This window comes from Thermoascus crustaceus (genome assembly GCF_041956765.1).
Source record: "Thermoascus crustaceus strain CBS 181.67 unplaced genomic scaffold VTN00scaffold_6, whole genome shotgun sequence".
NCBI lineage: Eukaryota > Fungi > Ascomycota > Eurotiomycetes > Eurotiales > Thermoascaceae > Thermoascus > Thermoascus crustaceus.
The window spans coordinates 2,134,839-2,154,593 of record NW_027192532.1 but is presented as its reverse complement, the minus strand read 5'-3'; the positions used below and the strand labels follow the sequence as shown (position 1 = coordinate 2,154,593).

The following is a 19,755-nucleotide window of genomic DNA, read 5'->3' as shown; positions in this document are numbered from 1 at the left end:
ATATCGATTGGATGATTCGTGGTCTTTCCCTTAGCATTTTGGCCGACGCGTTGACAACTCCGGTTGCGGTATCGACGACCACGTCGTGCTGGCAGCCCGCGTTGCACGTGAGGGAAGCGTCGAGCAGTATCTAAAGCTCTTCAAAAGGGCTAGTAACAGGTTTTTATTTGTGGGTGTGACTGGCAAGGCTGCAGGTGTGCATCACTCGCCTGTTGAATACAGGTTTGTAAAGCAATAGAGAAGTGGAATGATGGCGATGAGAGTAAGAGATCCGTCACTGTTAGACTGTAGCGCGAAGGGAAGAGCTTCCTGTTTCGATAAATACTAAGCTAGAATTACGAGCTGTCTGAATCCTAGAGGCTCAACGGAGTAGCAACTTCATAGATATACCAAGCTTCTGAATACAACAGCGAGTGTTAAGGTCAACCGATAAAGATCGTGACGATCACACCTATCTGCCTCCAATGCTGGAATCGCAGAGTTTGCACCGTGACAGGGCGCAGACTGGTAATCTCTGCAGGGTATCTAGAATGACCTTTTTGCATTTTCTGGTCTGACTCTAGGAGTTGTGCAACAAGGCCAAATTGTGTATGTCAGGGACGCTTCAAAGGTTTTGTTTTCGAATTGAATATATCTCTATCGCAACCATCTGAATTTGACATTCCATGTGGTCTATCTCCAACTGCCAATTACAATATAACTACATTCAGTATAATTCTTCATCTGAAGCGCCAGGTATAACCGACGTCTACGAAATTGGCTACCTACAATCCTCCAAACAGTCGTTCCACCTGTTTCCCAACCCACATTGATCTTTCCCTAATACTGGAGACGTTCCAGACACCCTCTTCGCAAACGTAGGCGTCGACAAGCTCCGACGGAGTCCACTCGAAATATACATTTTTAACCTCGAGCGTTACACTTGCTTCCTCATCTGCCTTTGGAGGCGTCGAATCTCTGACCTCCGCCAAAGCCTGCTCGACTACATCTACCCCCTTCACGCCTTCGCCCCGCCACCCTCTTATCACCTCGGCTGGGTCACTCTCCTCAGCGGCCTGACTGCCGGCACCATCCGGTTCAGATACCTTTTCCAACTCGCTAAGAACCACCGTTTTCGCTGACGGGGAGGCACGTTTTGCGCTTAGCACGGCGGGGAGGGAGCCGGCCTTGTTGCTAACATCGCCGGAGGTGGCAATACGGTCAGCTCCCAAGAGGACGATGTCCAGATTGGCTGATGCCAAAGCGGCGGAGGAGTCAGTATAGATCGCCATCTGGACCTTGGGGATGGAGCGCGCCTGCGACTGCGACTTCAGCTCGGAAAGGATAGAGGAAGCTGTGCTGACGCCTTCACAGAGCGGTCGAGATTCCAGAATGCGGAGATCGAGTGTTTGCATGTCCAAATACCTGCAGGCATGCAGCAGGCCAGTTCTGATCGTTGAACTCGATGAGAGCGTAAGAATCGTCACTGTCGACTTGGGTTCATCTGTGGAAAGGAAGTTGGTTCGCAGATAGGATGTAAAAGCCTCATTAATGCGAGCAGTCGTTGACTTGCGCTTTGCGATGAGACCATCGACAGCAGCGAGGATACGGTCCCGTTTGCTTCCTTCTCCGCCGCTCTCGAGACGGATTGCCTCGATAGCGGTCAGAGCGGAAATAACCACGTTCAGAATGGCAGCACCCATACTCTCTCTCCCGTTCTTCCACAGATGCCAGCCTGCCATCCTGACCTTCTCCCACCATCCACTGTCAGTAACGTCCTCTCCCATCTCCGCTATCACATCTTTCAACACACCCAAGGCGAATCCTGCCAGTTCTCGCGATCCGCTTTCATGGTCAGTTTGTAGCCTATGCACACCAGCGGCCAGTACTCTCCCTGCTTGTTCCCCAATGTCCCCTTCAAACCAGACCCGTCTCAAACTCTCCTTCAGCCGCGGCACACCTCCGAACTCCTCTCGATCAACGACGTCATCGGGATCGTACCACTCCCACCCCTCATGCTCCCAGTCTGTCTGAATGCCTTCTTCTCCCTGGCCTCCCTCAGCTTTGCTCTTGAGCAGAAACCCAAAGGGGTATATAGTCCATTCTCGACCAACGGATAGGTCACTAAAGGAGTATGGCTTCCCCTGACGAAAAATGGTAAGCGACGAAGGCAGAAGCTTTGTTTCCTCCTGGATCTCACGCCACGCGGTGGCTACAGGGTTGGTATCGGAGATGTCAATGCTTCCCGATATCGGGGCTAAGCAATGTCTGATCCAAGAAAGCGGTTAGAATCCTATACCTATATGAATAAAGCAAGCGCAGATAGGAGACATTGTTATACATGAACTGATTAGAGAGAAAACGATGACCAATGCTCTCAAATAACAAATTACATGAAACATGTCTAAGAACTCTACAACCAATGCAGATGTCCTTGAAAGAGAGGAGCCGTATCTGGTCCATCCCCAGAACTGCCAGTATAACTGCTCGAGTTGGGGAAAGGAACTCGAGCTGTTTTATATTCCGTACAAGGCCTGGCTCCCCAACAGCACAGGTATTGTTATCACGTAAAGACTCTCTTACTTACTGGTACGTGTTTACCTTGTCACTCCTCCGAAACAGCGCGACCACCGGTTTCCCCTTTCCGTCTTCAGGAAATTTGAAGATAAAAGACGACACCACCGCCCTCTTCTTCAACGGCTGCTTGGGGGCTTCAGGCTGCTGGCGGGGTCCCCACTCATGATGTGTGGCCATAATTGTCGGATCAAGATAGTACTTTAGTTGATAATTGCGGAAGTGCTGGCGCTGTAAGGTTGATAGAGTCGCTAGCTTCTTGAAGAGAGAGTGCAATGGATGATAAACGCGCAACTGGCCACTTAAGCTTGAAGACTGGAGTTTTCTTCCAGCGATCATCAATGTAGTTCTTACAGCCCACAGTATTTGCAGAGGTTTCTTTGATTACATATGCTGCAATTACCAACCGTCATCAGCCACGATGCTCGTTTTGCTCGCGTCGCTTTTGTGTTGATAGTTGGTATGATGACGTCATTGTGAACATCAGAAGAGGCGACGACGCACCAAAAAAAACCACGTTGAGTTGAATAAACCCACCAAACTTGCGCTTCGATTCAACTGGATCTAACGGGGAGATCTTTGTGTATAGGAGACATGATATGAAGCAGCAATGTCATCTATGATCCTACTACATACGGCAGGGGCGAAAGTTGAGACTGAAATAATATTTCCGGGAATTTACATGCGGCAACAAGATCTGTGTTTGATTCAGGATTCCAGAACCGTCGTGATCTTCTAAGCAGTCAAACAACAGATGAGCGGTTGTGAGATGACTCTTATTTCTGGCTCAATCGGCCCGCTGCGGGTATCTGAGATCTTCCACTCCTGTTGATATCCACAGGTTCCTGAACAGGAAGTCCACTGTCGTAATCTTATACGGCCCAGCCTTCTAATACAGCGTGAAGAAATTATTGGAAACTTTTTATTGTTCTCTTTTCGCTCTCTAACTGACATAATGTTCAACAGATCGAAGAATGATCTCAACTCTCAAGGTTAGAATTTAGGTATGGAGACCACAGACGCCAATTCGAAAGCAGCAGACAGTCGATCAGCTCACAGATGTTTTAAGCTCAGATCCCTCGCCCCAGCAGAGATCTGGCCCCCAAAAGCAGTCGAACTTTGTTAATGCGTCACTTGGCGAATGAGTAGTATGAAGTCCTACAAGAGAACAGCTTGATTAAGGTTGATAAAACATTGATCTCTAGCTCAGCTTTATAATATATTTTAAGAAAACTCCCCCTTTAATCTGTCCCAAGTTGCAGTTCGTTTCGATCCACATTATCATCTTCCAGTTGGTATGTGTTAGCATCTAGAAAGTAGCTGTCCTCTTCTTGCATTGTTTTCCGAGATACAGCAGGTTTAGATTCACCATTATTTATATTGAGGGATACACGAAGAAAGTCAAATTGTCGATTCTTAGCAAGATCGCATCCTGATCCTCTTGCTATCAGTGTGGGAAGGGTATCCTGGTTTCCATGCACGGGCTATATGATCACAACAGGCAAGGATCTTCTACCCAGATCTCGGCGGACATGTTTGCCAACAACACACGCTTCCGTTCGCCCCACGGCTCGTACACTTGGCCATTGAGATGATTTACAAGAGGCGTATCTTTCCATCTCGAGGAATCGCAGCCGCCCTCCGCCAAGGCGGATATGGAGACTTTCATATTCACCGCAGCACTCGACAGGGCTATCTGCAGATTCTGCCTGATCTTTGTGTGGGATCGACTGTCGATCTTGTTACACTTCACCTCTCCAGGCTGTCCCTCTGCAGACCAAGACCAGCATGGAGGGAATCTCGTTAAGCATAGGATTGATTCTCATAGGGCGTAAGGCTCTGCGAATACGAGGTCTGACCCACTTGCCTCCTGTGTCGCCTACATACTGGCCGGGGAGGATATAGTCACGATGGGAGTCCGACATGAGACTGCGTCTCTCAAACCCTTCTCTCCTTCTGTGGCGTGAAAGCCACAATTTCTATCTCGCCATGGCTGTCTTCATGCTCAACTGTTTTGCCTTTCTGCTGGCGCTCTTCCCTTGTCCAGGAAGCGCATGGGCGTTTTTATGGACAAATGCAAGCAATGAGGTCTCAATCGCCCACGGCAGCGGCAACCAGGGCTGTACACCGATGTCGTTGGCCCAAGGAAAGGTGTTTGATTGGGATCCAGAGGGCTCTTCCTACTGCGTTTCGATACAGAAGAACAGCGAATGCACCGACGAAGGTGGTTTTTTCTGCACGCCTAGAAATCAACAGGCCAGTCGCGACTTTCCTGCCTTCCTAGTCAAGACCTTGGAGGAGCTCCAGGCCTCTCAGGCCTCGGCGTCGTCCACTCCAACGGCGACTTCCAGCTCGACGAGCGAGACAGCTGGTGCGCAGACGAGCTCGGCGAACACACAGTCAAATACTCCTACCGACAACAACAACGGCAGCAGCTCATTATCGGGAGGCGCCATCGCTGGGATTGTGATCGGTGTTGTGGCTGGAGCAGCGATCGTCGCAGGGATATGTTATTTCTGCTATCGTAAAGGACGCAAAGCGTCCATGTCGGCAGCTGCGGCGCCTGAAACCCCAACAGACAAGCCAAAGGAGAATCCACCGACGACATCATCCGTCCCTGAAGACTCCCAGGTCGCCCCAGGAGAACAACAGGCCATTCCCCCAAAGGGAACCAAAGTCATCGAACTCGCCGGTAACAACATTTCGGAATTAAGCGACAACAACCAGATTTCCGAACTTGAGGGTTCCAACAAACTCAGCTAATCATGATCGACTCGCGGGTGCACAAAAATATTGAAGTCTGTCGCATTTTTGGATCTTGAGGACAAGATATTGACAGCTGTGCTGATACAGCATTTTTGGGATGGTCGGGAATAAGGACTGGAGTGGCATCGGGATTACCTTCGGGCACCTTTGGAATTTTCTGAGTATCACTTTTCCCGGAATGATCGTGGTCGGTTCTGTTCATTGCTGGAGGGGCCACGAGTAACAAAAGGTAAAGAGCACTCCGTCTCAAAAAAGTTCTAGATCACTCAACCCGCCACAATGTCATTGACACTTGTCCAGACCAGAATTGACAACAGCTCCACGTTATCAGACCGGAGGACACGAACTGTAATGCGGGATTCATGTGCAGATAATGCATACTGTTTGCTCTATACATCTCTGCGCTTGTCGACTTCGATTCCTCTGACGTCCTCTTTTTGCCCTATAAGGTATTTTTGTTTCGCCTACTGCTCGCTTTAAGCAGCACTTTGAAAATTAAATCGTATCTTCTCAGTCGTCACCAGAAGTGACACATTTAGTCAGCAAAGCAGGACTCGTTGCTAGCCTCGTCCTTAAGTAATCCTTCCGTGGAAGATACCGATGTGTTCACTAACCCTGACGCTTGCGGACCTTGGATCGGCGGAGATACAATGTGTCGCTAACTGGATCGCCAACCAAGAACAGTGGAGTGCTCCTAGATACTCATCCAAGTCTGGCTTTTTGAAGCAGAATCGGCGCAACGACAAGACTAGCTGGGGATGACTATGACGCCATATTCACCTGGCGATGTCACTGTTGCTTCCAAGATTCTCTCTATCTGTATGCCGAGATGCTAAAACACGCGAAAATATCGCATCCCGGATATTGCTGTCGCAAAGGGGCCCTGGAATCGCCGTCCTATGAATATATAGGCAGTTTATTTTTGTTCCACCAGGTGAAATGCGAGTCCCTTATCGTCGAAACTGAATCAATTGCACGTCGTCATGTTCGTCGTTGCAAAATCTCTCATCTTCCTCGCTCTTTGCGTGCATCAAACAACGGCTGCCCTACGTAGGTACAATCTCACATTACATATAGCAGAGAGGGCTCCTGGTACGTCAATTCGGATAACACAGGCGATGATTGCGGTGCTGAATGTTTGCAGATGGCGCCTCTCGCCAGGTTTTCCTGATCGACGGCCAGCATGCCGGGACCGCTCATCGAAGCCGACGAGGGAGATGACTTTGAGATTTTTGTCAAGAATGACTTGCCCGTGAAGAACACGATTCATTGGCACGGTGAGCAGCGAGGACGTCGTTCCTTATCTTGGCCATTGGTCTTAGATGTCCAGGCGTTCTGCAACGGGGTACTCCCCAGGTGGACGGAGTGCCTGGAGTGACGCAGGTAGGTAGAGGTTCGTTGGATGGCATAATTGTGTTTTTGATTCTGAGCTTCACTCTTTGATTGTCTCTAGTACCATATACAACCAGGTGGTAACTTCACCTACCGCTTTTCCGTAGTAGGCAAATATGGATTCTACTGGTACCACTCTCACTTCCGAGCGTACTACAACGATGCCATCCGAGGCCCGCTGCTGATCCGGCCATCTCCTTCACGTCGTCGACCCTTCGAGAGCCTGGCTCGCAATGCGATGGAATGGACACAGCTTTTGTAGGCGGAACTACATGCCACTTCGATTCTCCTTAATGACTGGACCCATGAACCTTCAGACACGATCTATGCCCAGTACTTTGAGATCGGCGCCTTTCCGTTTTGCGTCGACAGTATGCTTGCAAATGGTCATGGACACGTTCAGTGTTTGCCCGAGCATATCCTCCAAGCTGGGCCGGGATTGGGACTAGGGCCTTCAGACAACAGCTCGATGCATTCAATGTCCACGACGATGGGACATACGGGACACAAAATGCCGAAGCGACTGGGGATGGAATCGATGACGATTTCAATGGATAACTCGACTCCGACAATAACCATGCCGCATTCTCAACCAAACATCTTCTGCCAGTAACAGCACGTCGACCATGTCGGGCATACAAATGACAATGACTTTGTTAACTCCCCGAGGCTGTATGCCGCCGATGATGTTCCGCGATGGCGACGACGCCGGTGACCTCCCTCCGGAAACATGCACGAACACGACGTTGCCTTTGCTAACTATCTCTGCTGGTCGAACCAATGGCTGGTTGGCTCTTAACGTGGTCAACTCTGGCGCTGTCAGCCCGCTGAGGGCGACCTTGGATTCGCACTCGATGTTTGCCTACGCAGCGGATGGCCTCTATGTTGAGCCCCAGAAAACGAAAGTGAGTAGGCGGTTCCGACGTTATTCAGTACAACAACACTGACCGCACAAGGTTCTGCACCTCGCAGTCGGTCAGCAGTACTCAGTGATGATCAGGCTCAATCAGCATCCTGGCGATTATTACCTCCGGTTTGCGACCTACCGAACAGTGACCCGATGACGCTGCAGGTCTTGGAAGGGCAAGCCATCGTTTCGTATAATGTGAATCACTTGCCGTTCTCATGAATATATGATATGAATCTAACACCGAGTTCCCAGACCGGAAGAACGAGCAACAATGCCACGATGCACGTCATAGACGATCTAGCAGACGTCTGGATGCTCGTGAACGGTTCAGCCAAGGCAAAAATTCCAGAATTCGATCCCATGAGCCTGTTACTCTTTGAAGCAAACCCGCCTCCCTCTTGATCTGCGGGCAGGGCGCACTCGTTCACCATCAACCAGACGGATATTTGTGACATGGGTCGTGGATGGCTCGCCTTACGTCGAACCAAAGGTCCCGATCATCTACAGAAATGCTTCCGACGGATGGCCGGCCAACACGACTCTCCACATGCCTCTCAACTCGACAATCGATATCATCATGAAAATTGCAAATGACTCGATGGACACGGTATGTCATCTTGCTCAGCGATGATTTTCTGCGCTTCGTCCCCTATTTTCGAGACAGGAACACCCAGAAGTTAACCTCGATACCAGATGGGACATCCCATGCATCTCCACGGCCACAGATTCTGGGTCCTAGGTACCGGCACCGGCGCATTTCCATACGATTCAGTCCAAGAAGCGCCTGAGACTTTGATCAACCTTCACTATCCGCCTTACCGCGACACTGTCGAGCTTCCGACTTCGTGATGGGCAGCCATTCGGTGCGTAGCTAACCCAGCGCTAGCATAGAAAATCATCGGCATCGGACATTCGTTACAGATATGTCACAGATAACCCAGGCCTGCCGTATTGGCACATCGTGGTAAGTGCGCCTCCAAATCCCCATTCAAAAGGAACATCATATTTACATTAAATTCCCGACAGAGCGGTATGCAAGTTGTCCTTGCCGAAGGAGAAGACCAGCTACGGGGCCTGATCGGTTCCATCAACAATGCGAGAGAGTCCATATTGGCACCTATCGGAGGCTATGCTGGGAGGGAATCAGCGGCCTGGAGAATGCGTTTCAGCAGCCGTTATATCGCAGCTATAGCTGCTACTATAGATCTTATTCTGGCGACGTAGATATATCTAGAGGAATCTGTAGGTTAATATTGGTGTGCATATATACATGCCCATGCATATAGTAACCCTGGATGAAAAACAATCTCTCTGATCCATAAATTGGGCTGATTAATCTGTTGGAGTATAAGATCAGAACCCTGAAAGAACAATCAGGTAGCATTGCCTTTTTAGTTCAACATAATACCTGTTTTTCACAGTTCATTTACAGCTATGATGCAAATAATACTCTTGCACATATAACGTACATGATAAGCGAGCTGGACAGACAAGCGAGTTGGACACTAGATTACATCTCCACAAAATAACTCTTGCAAATTCAACCATAACACTAGAAAATTAATTGAAATTACTCATCATCATCTTCAGACATTCTTACATTGTTTTGACAAGTTCGTGCGTTATGTCCTGGATTGCCGCATATTCCACAACGCCGTTCCTTCGTATCAGTCCTCCTTTTGTAACCACTACCTTGACACATTTCCTCCTTGATTTGGGCCTCCACATCATTTTGAGTCTGAATTTCTTGTCCTTCAGCTAGAGTCATGCTCCCTCCTTGTTGGAGACGTGTTTTCTTAGCCTTGCGACGCTTGCTAAGCATCTTATTCTGCTCTTGAAGAATCTGATTCTCTGACTTCAGTAGAGCTATCTGGTACATAATCTCAAGTGCTCCTTTCAAAAATTGGTCAATAGCATTGTAAATTGAAGTTGGTGAGCTATTTTGATGCTGGGCAGTTTGATTCTTGATAAATTCTGACTGCAAGCTCACTTCTATTGGGTTATTTGGTGTCTTAGAAAACCCATGGAGTAGGTGTCTCAGGGAACCTCTCAGGTATTGGCGTCCGTAGCTTCACATCTAGCCTAGAAATCACTGTTTCTGGGTCTAGAGACACAAGTCCTGCCCCTTGAAAACCATTTTGGATATTTTTTGGTGTCATTGAATCCTGAAACGCAGCAAAAAATGCTGGAAAGAAATCTTCCTTAGTGATGTGGGCTATGCTGGCCCGCATCAGATTCTCAATTTGCCGACCATATGCTTGCTTAAGTGGGCCAAAACAACTGACATCAAGAGGCTGAAGAATATGAGGTGAATGAGGAGGCAGACAAAGTGTGATAATTCTGTTTGATTTGCAAAAAAGCTCAAATCTGTTGAGTGGTGACTTTTGTGCCCGTCAAGTATCAGGAGACAATATTGGCCTGTAGTTTGAGGCTTGGTATGCTTTTGAAAATGCTGAATCCATTCTAAGCCTCTCTCATTTGTTGTCCAGCCATCTTCAGATATAGCAATCACCCAATCTTCTGGAAAGAGGCTGTTGTTGTACCAGGTCGAGAGGTGATATTTACCTGCAACAATGATAAATGGTGGGATTGTCCATCCTTGTGAATTGATCCCTTGGATCACCGTGACCCATTCATGGCCTCCAGGCTGTGTCAATTTTGCTTTGCAACGCCTTTCAGAGCTAGTCACCACCATTCCTGAAGAGATAATGCCCATCATAAATCCTGTCTCATCAAAGTTGTAGATATCTGACTCTGCTACACCATACTTTGCAATTGTGTTTTGGACAAGCGCAAACCAGCCACAAATAAGCTCTGGATCTTCGCATTGGGCTCTCTTGTAGTCATATCTTCGAATAAAGCGCGTCTTGAGCTGTGGTTGTCGCTTGACAAAGTTTGAAGCCCAACACTTACCAATATGTGGCGCGTCGCGCTCCGCAAGTAGTCGATTGGCCATATCTTCCACATCAGAAAGCTGGGGAGGAAATGCTTGTGTATCCAGGTCAAGGATATGTTCAGTAATTACTGACTCTTCTAAATCAGTCAGATTCTGTGAATTGGGTGTACAATTGCGTCGTGGAATTGTCCCCTTGAGACGTGTAGCAAGTGTAGAGTGTGGGGCTGAATAGATTCTTGCTGAAGCTTAAATACCAAGATTTGGGTTGTTTTGAATAGCCTGGACAGCTAAGTTTAATTGACTTTCTTTGCTAGTCGATACCATTGTTGTCTATAGAGAGAATTGTGTTTAGGCATGAGAGGTTACGAAATTGTGATTAAGTGTCCAGCTCGCTTATCATGTACGTTATATAGTTGGCAGAATTAGCATTTATAGTGCAACCACACTTTACCCTACACTTCTATACAAATACAGATCCGAGTCCAATCCCACTCTCTCAATTAATTATAATCTATTCTTTATTTACTACGAACACCCCTGGCAATGAGGCATCCACACGAAGATAAATAGGGTAACTATCTACCTACCTACATCCCAAATTACTGGCCATTATTATTCCATACAAAAAGGGCTGCTTTGTCAAGTTATTATATCCTCACCAAGTCTAACCTTAAGACTATATATATATAACTGCCCAGGGAGAAGTCAATAACGCAAATACACCTCCAACGACAAACCATGGAATCGAATCCATTAGCGTGATACACAGCAAAAGCATTACCTCGAAACAAAAGTAGGATCGATTCCGCAGCAGGCATCGGGAGTTAGGTACACACATAAGGCTGAATAGATTGGATTGGACCTGCTTCATCCGATCTGATCTATCTCTTCGCTAGGTTAGGTAGCTGGCCAGGTAGAGTCGGTCGCCCTTCTCGGTAGCCACCTTGCTAAGCTACTGTAAACATTCTTGTGCCGCGCGCGCCACCATTTGTATGTACTGTACATGTACTTGCAGTATTTCCCGTCAGTTACCTATTCTCAGCTTGAAAAGGGAATCCCCTAGTGCAGGGCACACGGATCCGTAACACCTATCCATTGGAAAATGGCCCTAGGTCCCAGGAACCAAAAGCCGTGCCGAGAGCCGTTCATCGTTTGGCTAAAGATTTGGCAAAAAGCTTAGCACATTACGAATAGACATGATTGGATCAGAAGGACAGCGGCTGCTAACAACATAACTAACTATTGCACAGAGTCAGGTACACAGTGCATACTGTGTGATGACGGTGGAGTCAACTTTAGCTACTATGGGAGCTAAATCGCCGATCCACCCGCCATTTTGGGATCTCCAGGGCCCGTCTAAAAGCCTGATGCGGCGCGATAGCGATGAGCGGCTATCGAAGTATAAATACTGTGTACTGTCTGCTGTTTCTGCCATCGACCGTATTTTCAAAGTTACATAGATTTCAATCTGTTCTTTTCCATGTCTGTTCTTTCTTTTTTCAACATACTCCGTCATGGTCTGCATGCGTAGACTCCTCCAAACAGCCGTCTTCGGCCTGAGCATCCTCTCCAACGCCGCAGCACTGCCTCATACCAAGACTCAGACTCAGAACAGAGGAACCAACATCTCAACCTCTCCAACATGGGACTTCCCCCTCTGGACCTGGGTCGAGAACCTCGCCGTCCGCTCCAACGGCCAGATCCTCGCAACCGTCCTCCAGCCGGAACCCACACTCTGGCAGATCGATCCCTCCGCAAAGCAAAACGGAGAGAAAGAGCCAACGGCCATCCACTCCTGGCCGGATAAGAACGCGCTCCTAGGCATCGCGGAGACGGAACCGGACGTCTTCGCCGTCGTGGCTGCGGAGGTGACTTTTGTACCGGAAGTGGCGCAGACGCCTGGATCGGCGGAGATATGGCGTGTTGACCTGCGCGACGACAACTCAAAGGAGCCATCCGTGTCGCTCACCACCCGTATCCCAGAGGCAGGCTTCCTCAACGGGTTGACGGTTCTTCCTCCTCCCAACAACTCAGATGGCAAGAGCACGATCCTGATCGCCGACTCCATCCTCGGCGCCGTCTGGGCCGTGGATCCACGGAGCGGATCATACGCGCAGATCATCCAGGACCCGATGCTTGCCCCGTTGCCGAATGGCGGGCCCGGGGCCGGATCGCTCGGCATCAACGGGCTGCACGTATTGGGGGAGTATCTCTACTTCTCCAACACGTCGCGGAGGACGTTTGTCCGGGTGCCGGTTGACGGCGCGACAGGGAGATTACGGGGTCCGTTCGAAATCATGGCCAATCTGACCGACGTCCAGCCGGATGACTTCGCCCTGGATCGCGAGGGGAACGCGTACATCGCTGGATCGGATAAGGTGACGAGAGTCTCCCGCGACGGCGGGGACATGAGCGTTGTGACGGACGCGAGTGCAGTGCTCGGCTGCACGTCTGCGGCGTGGGGACGGACCCCGAGCGATTCGTCGACGCTCTACGTCACGGCGCATGGAGGGGTCGGGGAGGATATTGCTGTCCGTGGGGGCAGGGTGGTCGCCGTACAGCTGGGGGAATCGCGTTGAGATGATCGTCGTTGTTTAGCAATTAATGCCGAAGGCAATGCCTGTATGAATTGTGTACGCAGTATAATTGTGCATGTGCATTTGTATCTCAAGAGCAGGTTGCATATCTGGTTCCCACTTAGTCTGGAGAATGGGCTGTGCAGGGCATACGTAGAATCAGAAAAACTAAATCCAGAGGGGCAATGGCTTCATAGCGTCTTGATCAACAGGGCCCATCCAAGTGCAGCGTGAAGCGGTCGAAGTTTGAGACACTCCTCGGGAACTCGGCTTTGAGAGATCTCCACGATTTAGTTATAAGAAGCCGATTATATATCTTGTTCGAGCAGACTAGACATCGAGAATAGATTTTGAAAGTTCTGAAGAAGTTTGTCCAAATATTCTTACTAACTCGCTTCCACAAGATAGGTTGAAGATGTATCAGAGAGAACTCCCAGTATTTAGAAAGTTGCATCCTTCTTTATTATAAGAATCAACGTCTCTCTCCTTACCCGTTTGCCTGTCGAGTTACACGCCGATGAGCTGCAACACAGATCTCAATTCTGTGACGGTGCCGGGCTGCATACCTGCTCTGGAAATAAACACTGAATTGTCAGATGCAGATCTACATGTCCAATGCATGGATCATCTATTCAGTTGTGACTCTGTACTACAGACACTTGGATGCAAGGGACACACAGGCAGCAGTGCATGATGCATGCAGATAGCATTGCGCAGATAGATTTAAAACGGCACTGCATATGCTACTCTTCACGTTGATGTATGCACAGAAAATGATATCAAAAGGCAAATATGTTCAAGAGAAAAAAGAAAAAGGAGGTAGGGGAAGAAAAAAAAAAGGTACACTAATGCTTTTGTCAAAAGAACCATGGAAGATTTCCAAACATAGCCCAATCACAGGCAGTTGCTCTTCTGACAGAAATCAAAACATCCTCCATAGATCACAATGTAGATGTTGAGCCTCTTATATCACACGCGAGTACTGACAGAGCCGGTGTGAACAGCAATGTCGCAAGGTCAGACACTAGAATACGCAAGTCAGGTCAAGATCGTTGCGGTGCCACAGACCGTCATCATAGGAGTAGGCAAAGCAAGCATACCTGCCAGAGTTTATCGACAATCTTTCCTTGGCCTTCCACTCATCGACCAGGCCGCGATAATCCTCCGGGCCGTACGGCTCGAAATACTCGGCGAGACGGCCTGGTTTTCTGTGCACGCGAAGCCCCAAGTCCCTCAGAAGGACGTCGACGTACGGAATGGCGTCGAAAACGAAATCGGGATTCCGCTTGCCCAAGCCGCCGGGGTATCGGAACTTTCCGAATTCCGTGTTCAGCGCAGTTTCCCACATGATGTCGTCCTGGTCTGACGATTCCCCTGGCCGCTTATCCTTTCCAGCCCTCGCGACGTCGGAAGGACACCGTTCGGCGGACACGATGGGAAGCCTGTCGCCGAAGTAAGCCGTCGTCCACAGCGCCTGGGCCTGCGCGACAATAGGGGTGTTGAAGGTCATAACGACGCCCATGAACGCAATGGACCTCTCCTGGATCATCGACGGTGGAACGATAAATCGCGTCAGCCGGAAGGGATGGGGAGCGGCAGCGGCTTCGTCATTCGCGAGGGGCTTGTACTTTGGGTTAGGGACCGGCTGGTCTCTGAGACGCGGAAAGCGGCGCAATATTTCCTCGTCCGCCCTCTTGACTAGATCCTCGTCCAGCGGATCTTGGCTCCACGGGAAACCGAGCTCTCGATCTACACCCGCAGGCAGAAATCGGACATTGGGAGTAGCCTTCCACCCGGTCGAGCAGATCAGAGCGCTCGCTGAGAGCTCTTCACCGGTTGAGAGATACACCGTCTTGTCTGACAGACGAACGATGTCTGCGACGTGTATCTTGATGGTGCCGTTCCGCACATACTCATAGAAGTCCGTGGGATAGTTAAGGATACTGAGCGAGGTCGCGACCCAGAACGGACTGATCCACGGCTTCAGTTTCTTTGTCTCCGGGTGCTTGTCGTATCCGTTCAACTGAGCGACGTCGTTCGCCAAGATCCCCCAGAAGGCATCCACGATCTTCCGGCCCAGCCAGGTCTCGTGGAGGAAACGGCGGATCCTCCCAAATCCATCCGCCGCGCCCCAGATGCAGGGGCTGAACCAGGTGAGGAGGCGAGTCGTAACAAGCTTTTCGATCCACTTCTTCAGCGGTGTAACGTAGGGAGGAGACATCCATGCGGGACCATGGCCGGACTCCCTGATGATCCAGTCGACCTGCACACCCGAGGCAGCACAGGCGTACGCGACGTCCCAAGCAGACTTTGTACCCCCGAACACGGACACGCGCTTCCCCGGCTGTAGAACCTCCTGTGCATGGGCCGCGAAATACCGGCAATGGAAGACTGGAGCGCCAAAGCCATCTTGCCCGATGAAAGGGGGTAGAAAGGGCTGCGACGTGATCCCGGTCGCCACGATCAGCTTGCCCGTGTCCAGCGTCACGGTGTGAGCTTGCTCTCCGTGAGACTGGACGACCGTCAGGCGCCATTTGCCATCCGATCTGCGTTCTGCGCTCTCGACCTTGGAGTTCAACCGGATCCTGTCGAGGAATCCGAAGCGCTCCACGTATTTCTCAAAGTAGGAGTGGATGACATCGCCTGTGATATGCTGGCCGGGTTTAACGCCAAAAGTCGCCTCGTCCATGGGGAAATCGCTGTATTCGTAGGTCCCCAGCAGGTTATTGGATTTGAGTCCCGGGTACAGGCGCTCCTTGGACCACACACCACCAATGGACGACTCGGCCTCCAGAAGGACAACATTGCTGGTTGGGTTGACCTCGAGAAAGGTTCTGGTGGCCACGAGGCCGTGCCATCCTGCTGAACATATTAGGAAATGCTCCATCGGACGGCGACAGGAACAGGATGAATCCGCCCACCTGCGCCAATCACCACGAGGTCAACAGTTTCTGTTGACATTGTCACTGCCGGTCCACGGGATGGGGGGCCACTCAAGGCCAAGGAAAATGAATGGGAAGGCAGAAACAGTTATACCTATCGAAGCGCAAATGCCTGGCGCTGCTGCTGCACGCACAAACGAATTCCTCCCCCACGAAATCAAACCCCCTCCAGTTCAGCTGCGACGATCAGAGTGTTTTTGGACCGAATTGGAAAGGCTTGTTGTCCCCAGGAGCTAGCGCATGCTTTACATCCAGCCACCTTGCATGATTGGCGGACATGTCCCATTGGGCGCTGCTGACACACGCCAGACATGGACGATCTGGCATTTGTGCGTTTTTAGCAGAACTCGCAGCCAGGAACAAAACGTGGTCCTTGCGCGACAGGATCGTTCGATGCATGTTGGTGGGGGGGGGATTGGGCCGTTTTCCAGGACCACTGCAGCCCAGCACAGATCTGGCAGTAAGAAAGAATGCTGGCAACCCTGACACGTCACGATATCAAGATCGCACACCAATTTACCAACGACCTTCTGCAGGCGGCCGTGATCCTGAGGTGAGACGGGCTAGTCGCGGCGTGCAGCCGCGGTCGAAGTCAAGGAGTTTGACGAGCCCTCCGCACCCTTGCGCTTTCGGGACGCGCCTGGACAACACCGCTCCACTGGCACGGCTCGACTTGAAAGGCCATGACATGACAGATGCACGGCCGTCCCCGAAGGTGCACAGGTTCGGCCGGCCACATGAGGGTCTGAGGGTGGTTCTGTGGCAAAACAATGGAGACCATCTGTCACTGTGTCATCCACGGCTCCCCGCATTTTCAAATTACCGTATCATCCGGGGCAAGAAGATATCTGGAGAGGTGGGTTGCAAGCGCATACAAGCGCAACATGTCAGGGGCCGCAATATCTATCCAGCTCCGTTATCTCGGGTGATTTTCCACAATGGGCGGGCAGATTTTGCAGGGGGGGATTCGCAGGAGCTAGCAAACTTGAAAGGCCACCAGATCTTCAATGTCAACTCTGCCATGATATAGCGAGCAGTCCGTGTAAAGAGTGTCCCTCCAGAAGCTCGTCGCCGGGGGTAGTATGTGAAGACAGCGCCGTGTACCCTGTACTACATACACACGTTTACAGCTGTCCGCTTTTGGAGAGCTCTCTCCAACCCTAGTGTCGTACAGAAATCTGATGGTAGGACTCCATTCGGCAAAGCACCTCAATAGAACAAGCAGAGCTCGTTCCATGCTCGATGTATCCGACCCTTGTGCAGAACAATGCTGTTAGTGGGAATCCTTCCAACAATTGACCGACCACGACGCCGCTGAACGGGCCGCTTCTTAATACGTCCCTCGATGCTCCTTGGCTTTATTTGGTCCGGTCTGTGTATGCTGCAAACTGCGACCATGGATGATTTCACGGTCGAAGCCTTCACTCTTCTCGGTGTGGCCGCCTTCCTGGCCGCGCTACGCTCCTATGCCCGTTGGACCTTGGTTGGTCCGGCGGGCTTTCAGCTGGACGACTATCTGATGCCCTTTGCGATTGTAAGTCGTGGTGTGCTGCAAACGAATGAAACGGCTGCTGAAGCGGGCGGTCGGATCCAGGTCGTGTACGGCTTAGAGACCGCGGCGGCATACATTGTGGGTGCCAGATTCGAGGGACTCGCCAACAATGCCATGACACCGGAGCAGCGAGCATCCCTCGATCCCAACTCGCGCGAGTACGGACTACGGGTGGGGGGCGCGAAGACTCAGATCGTAGGGTGGTCACTGTACACGCTCCTTCTCTGGCTGCTGAAGACATGCATGGCCGTTTCCTACTCTCGACTTACGTGAGTCGTCCAAAGGGGGGGGGGGGGGTGAGAACGATCGTATGGGCACAGATTCCTGATCTCGCGGACGCTAGAGACGGATTGAGACACATGCAAACTCGGATCCGAATCGCGTACGCCATGATCGCGGTGACGTACATTGCGACCATTTCGTCAATCCTGCTGGGCTGCCAGCCCATGCGCAAAAACTGGCAGATCAACCCGGATCCAGGAAGTACGTACTCCAAGTCGTCTGTGGGTCATGTTAACTGGGCCCAGATCTCTGTCAACCGGCGGTGTCGAAGATCAACATCTATGTGACGGTGGTGCTGAACGTCATGACCGATTCCTACCTGATGGCCATCCCAGCACCGGTACGTGTGTTATTTTCTCAAAAGATGCCTGAGCCTCAGTGCGCTAAGGGTCCTCTCAGATGTTCTGGAAGGCACGTATTCGACTTCGCAGGAAGATCGCTTTGACGATTCTGTTCAGCGGGGGTATCTTCGTCATGACGGCCGGAATCCTCCGCTGCGTCTTGATTCTCAGGGTAAGCGCTGCTCTGTTTTTTTTTTTTTTTTTTTTGTAACGTTGTCCACTTGCAAGTTCCTCGGGGAAATACCTCTCTTGACATGTCATATCAGGCTGGACCAAACGGCGCACAGCAAGCGGGGAGCTGGGCGTGCCGCGAGTCCTTTGTGGCGGTTGCGATCAACAATATCCCCATGATCTATCCCCTGGCGCGGCGTCTGTTACGGCAGACGGGACTGTATCCCTTCAACCCTTCCTACGGCTCGCAGGAGTACCCGCTGTCCGCGGAGGAGTTACGGGACATGCGGAAACGCAGCCAGAAGTATCCGCACCCGCTCTCACTGCCGACGGAGACGAAGTGGGAGAGCGAGGAGCAGGTCATCCTCCGACCGTCCGGGGAGGAATCCAAAGAGGGGATCATGGTCACGCATGAGACGACCGTACAGAGAATGAACAAGGAAGAGAATACGGAAGAACTGGGATACCAGGTCTCGACGCGGAGCGCGGGTAATCCGGGCTACTTTGCTGTTTGATCGATAATCAGCAGTAGACAAGCAGAAGAATCGAGTGGCAAAATCGACCACCAACAGGCAGAAGACAATAGATTTCTACTCTCACCCCTCAACCGCTATGGGTGTCTATTTGTTGAAGAGACTGACGGTCCCTCGTGCACATTGGCTTTCTTAGTGTTGTCATGGAACCGGGATTAGAAGACCCTGGTCTTGAGGAAGGGAGTATATCAGCGCTGCCAACTGCCGCGCCAGGCTGTGAGCGTCCACGCAGCTAGAATAGAGCCCGTAGACATTCAGGTGGACCAAATAAAAGGACGAAAAGGCTGGCTCACAAGTAGGGACTCGATCAGCCGTCTCTGCTCGCCAGTCAGCTCGATCGCTTTCTCGAGGGCCTCGAGAAGCGGGTTCCCGTAGGGAGGGTCGCCGGGCAAGAGCCATGGGACGGGAGGCGATCGGGGAGAAGCGGGGATGCAGCCCCGCGTCGCCCCGCGTAGCCCCTGTCGACCAGGGCGATGGAGTGGCCGTCATCCTCGAGGATCACGTTCCTGCGGCAGAGATCGAGACGCGTGACTCCCCAGATGCGTAAAACAGGTAAAACAGGTAAAACAGGTAAAACAGGCACAGAGGTCTCCGGAACATCGTTCAGCCGGCCAAGAGCAGAACCACGGAACTCCGACCGAAAGCGTTGAGCCCCGAAGATCAGGTGACGTCCGGGGAGTGGGGAGGGCGCGGAGACAGCGCCAGAAGAAGGTTTCTCCGACTTGGCCCCGACGTGACCCCGGCTTGGCAGAAGAGGAAGAGAAAAAGAAGAAAATCCGTCAGATGCATGGGGGAGAGAGAGAGAGAGATGAGAAGAGAGAGAGAGAGAGAGAGACGACCG

At 51.0% G+C, this 19,755-nt stretch overlaps 7 protein-coding genes across 7 annotated transcripts; 5 read left to right on the top strand and 2 right to left on the bottom strand.

The window, feature by feature from the left end:
• Window positions 1-764: 764 nt before the first annotated feature.
• On the bottom strand, window positions 765-2,733 carry VTN00DRAFT_9046 (uncharacterized protein; the record flags this gene model as incomplete). The annotated part of the gene is made up of 2 exons (XM_069435963.1): window positions 765-2,247; window positions 2,567-2,733. 2 exons carry the CDS (start codon window positions 2,731-2,733, stop codon window positions 765-767), a joined length of 1,650 nt encoding a protein of 549 aa, XP_069285856.1.
• Window positions 2,734-4,542: 1,809 nt separating this feature from the next.
• Window positions 4,543-5,316, top strand: VTN00DRAFT_9045 (uncharacterized protein; the record flags this gene model as incomplete). Its single annotated transcript, XM_069435962.1, has 1 exon — window positions 4,543-5,316. One exon carries the CDS (start codon window positions 4,543-4,545, stop codon window positions 5,314-5,316), a length of 774 nt encoding a protein of 257 aa, XP_069285855.1.
• Window positions 5,317-6,502: 1,186 nt separating this feature from the next.
• On the top strand, window positions 6,503-6,973 carry VTN00DRAFT_9044 (uncharacterized protein; the record flags this gene model as incomplete). The annotated part of the gene is made up of 3 exons (XM_069435961.1): window positions 6,503-6,596; window positions 6,650-6,702; window positions 6,773-6,973. 3 exons carry the CDS (start codon window positions 6,503-6,505, stop codon window positions 6,971-6,973), a joined length of 348 nt encoding a protein of 115 aa, XP_069285854.1.
• Window positions 6,974-7,337: 364 nt separating this feature from the next.
• Window positions 7,338-8,845, top strand: VTN00DRAFT_9043 (uncharacterized protein; the record flags this gene model as incomplete). The annotated part of the gene is made up of 7 exons (XM_069435960.1): window positions 7,338-7,620; window positions 7,668-7,816; window positions 7,874-7,989; window positions 8,060-8,228; window positions 8,315-8,449; window positions 8,508-8,585; window positions 8,648-8,845. The coding sequence occupies 7 exons, from the start codon at window positions 7,338-7,340 to the stop codon at window positions 8,843-8,845; spliced, it is 1,128 nt and encodes a 375-aa protein (XP_069285853.1).
• Window positions 8,846-12,031: 3,186 nt separating this feature from the next.
• On the top strand, window positions 12,032-13,096 carry VTN00DRAFT_9042 (uncharacterized protein; the record flags this gene model as incomplete). Its single annotated transcript, XM_069435959.1, has 1 exon — window positions 12,032-13,096. The coding sequence occupies one exon, from the start codon at window positions 12,032-12,034 to the stop codon at window positions 13,094-13,096; it is 1,065 nt and encodes a 354-aa protein (XP_069285852.1).
• A 1,021-nt stretch (window positions 13,097-14,117) lies between these two features.
• Window positions 14,118-16,054, bottom strand: VTN00DRAFT_9041 (uncharacterized protein; the record flags this gene model as incomplete). The annotated part of the gene is made up of 2 exons (XM_069435958.1): window positions 14,118-15,952; window positions 16,015-16,054. The coding sequence occupies 2 exons, from the start codon at window positions 16,052-16,054 to the stop codon at window positions 14,118-14,120; spliced, it is 1,875 nt and encodes a 624-aa protein (XP_069285851.1).
• Window positions 16,055-17,431: 1,377 nt separating this feature from the next.
• On the top strand, window positions 17,432-18,896 carry VTN00DRAFT_9040 (uncharacterized protein; the record flags this gene model as incomplete). Its single annotated transcript, XM_069435957.1, has 5 exons — window positions 17,432-17,856; window positions 17,931-18,070; window positions 18,115-18,209; window positions 18,269-18,382; window positions 18,477-18,896. 5 exons carry the CDS (start codon window positions 17,432-17,434, stop codon window positions 18,894-18,896), a joined length of 1,194 nt encoding a protein of 397 aa, XP_069285850.1.
• Window positions 18,897-19,755: the final 859 nt, after the last annotated feature.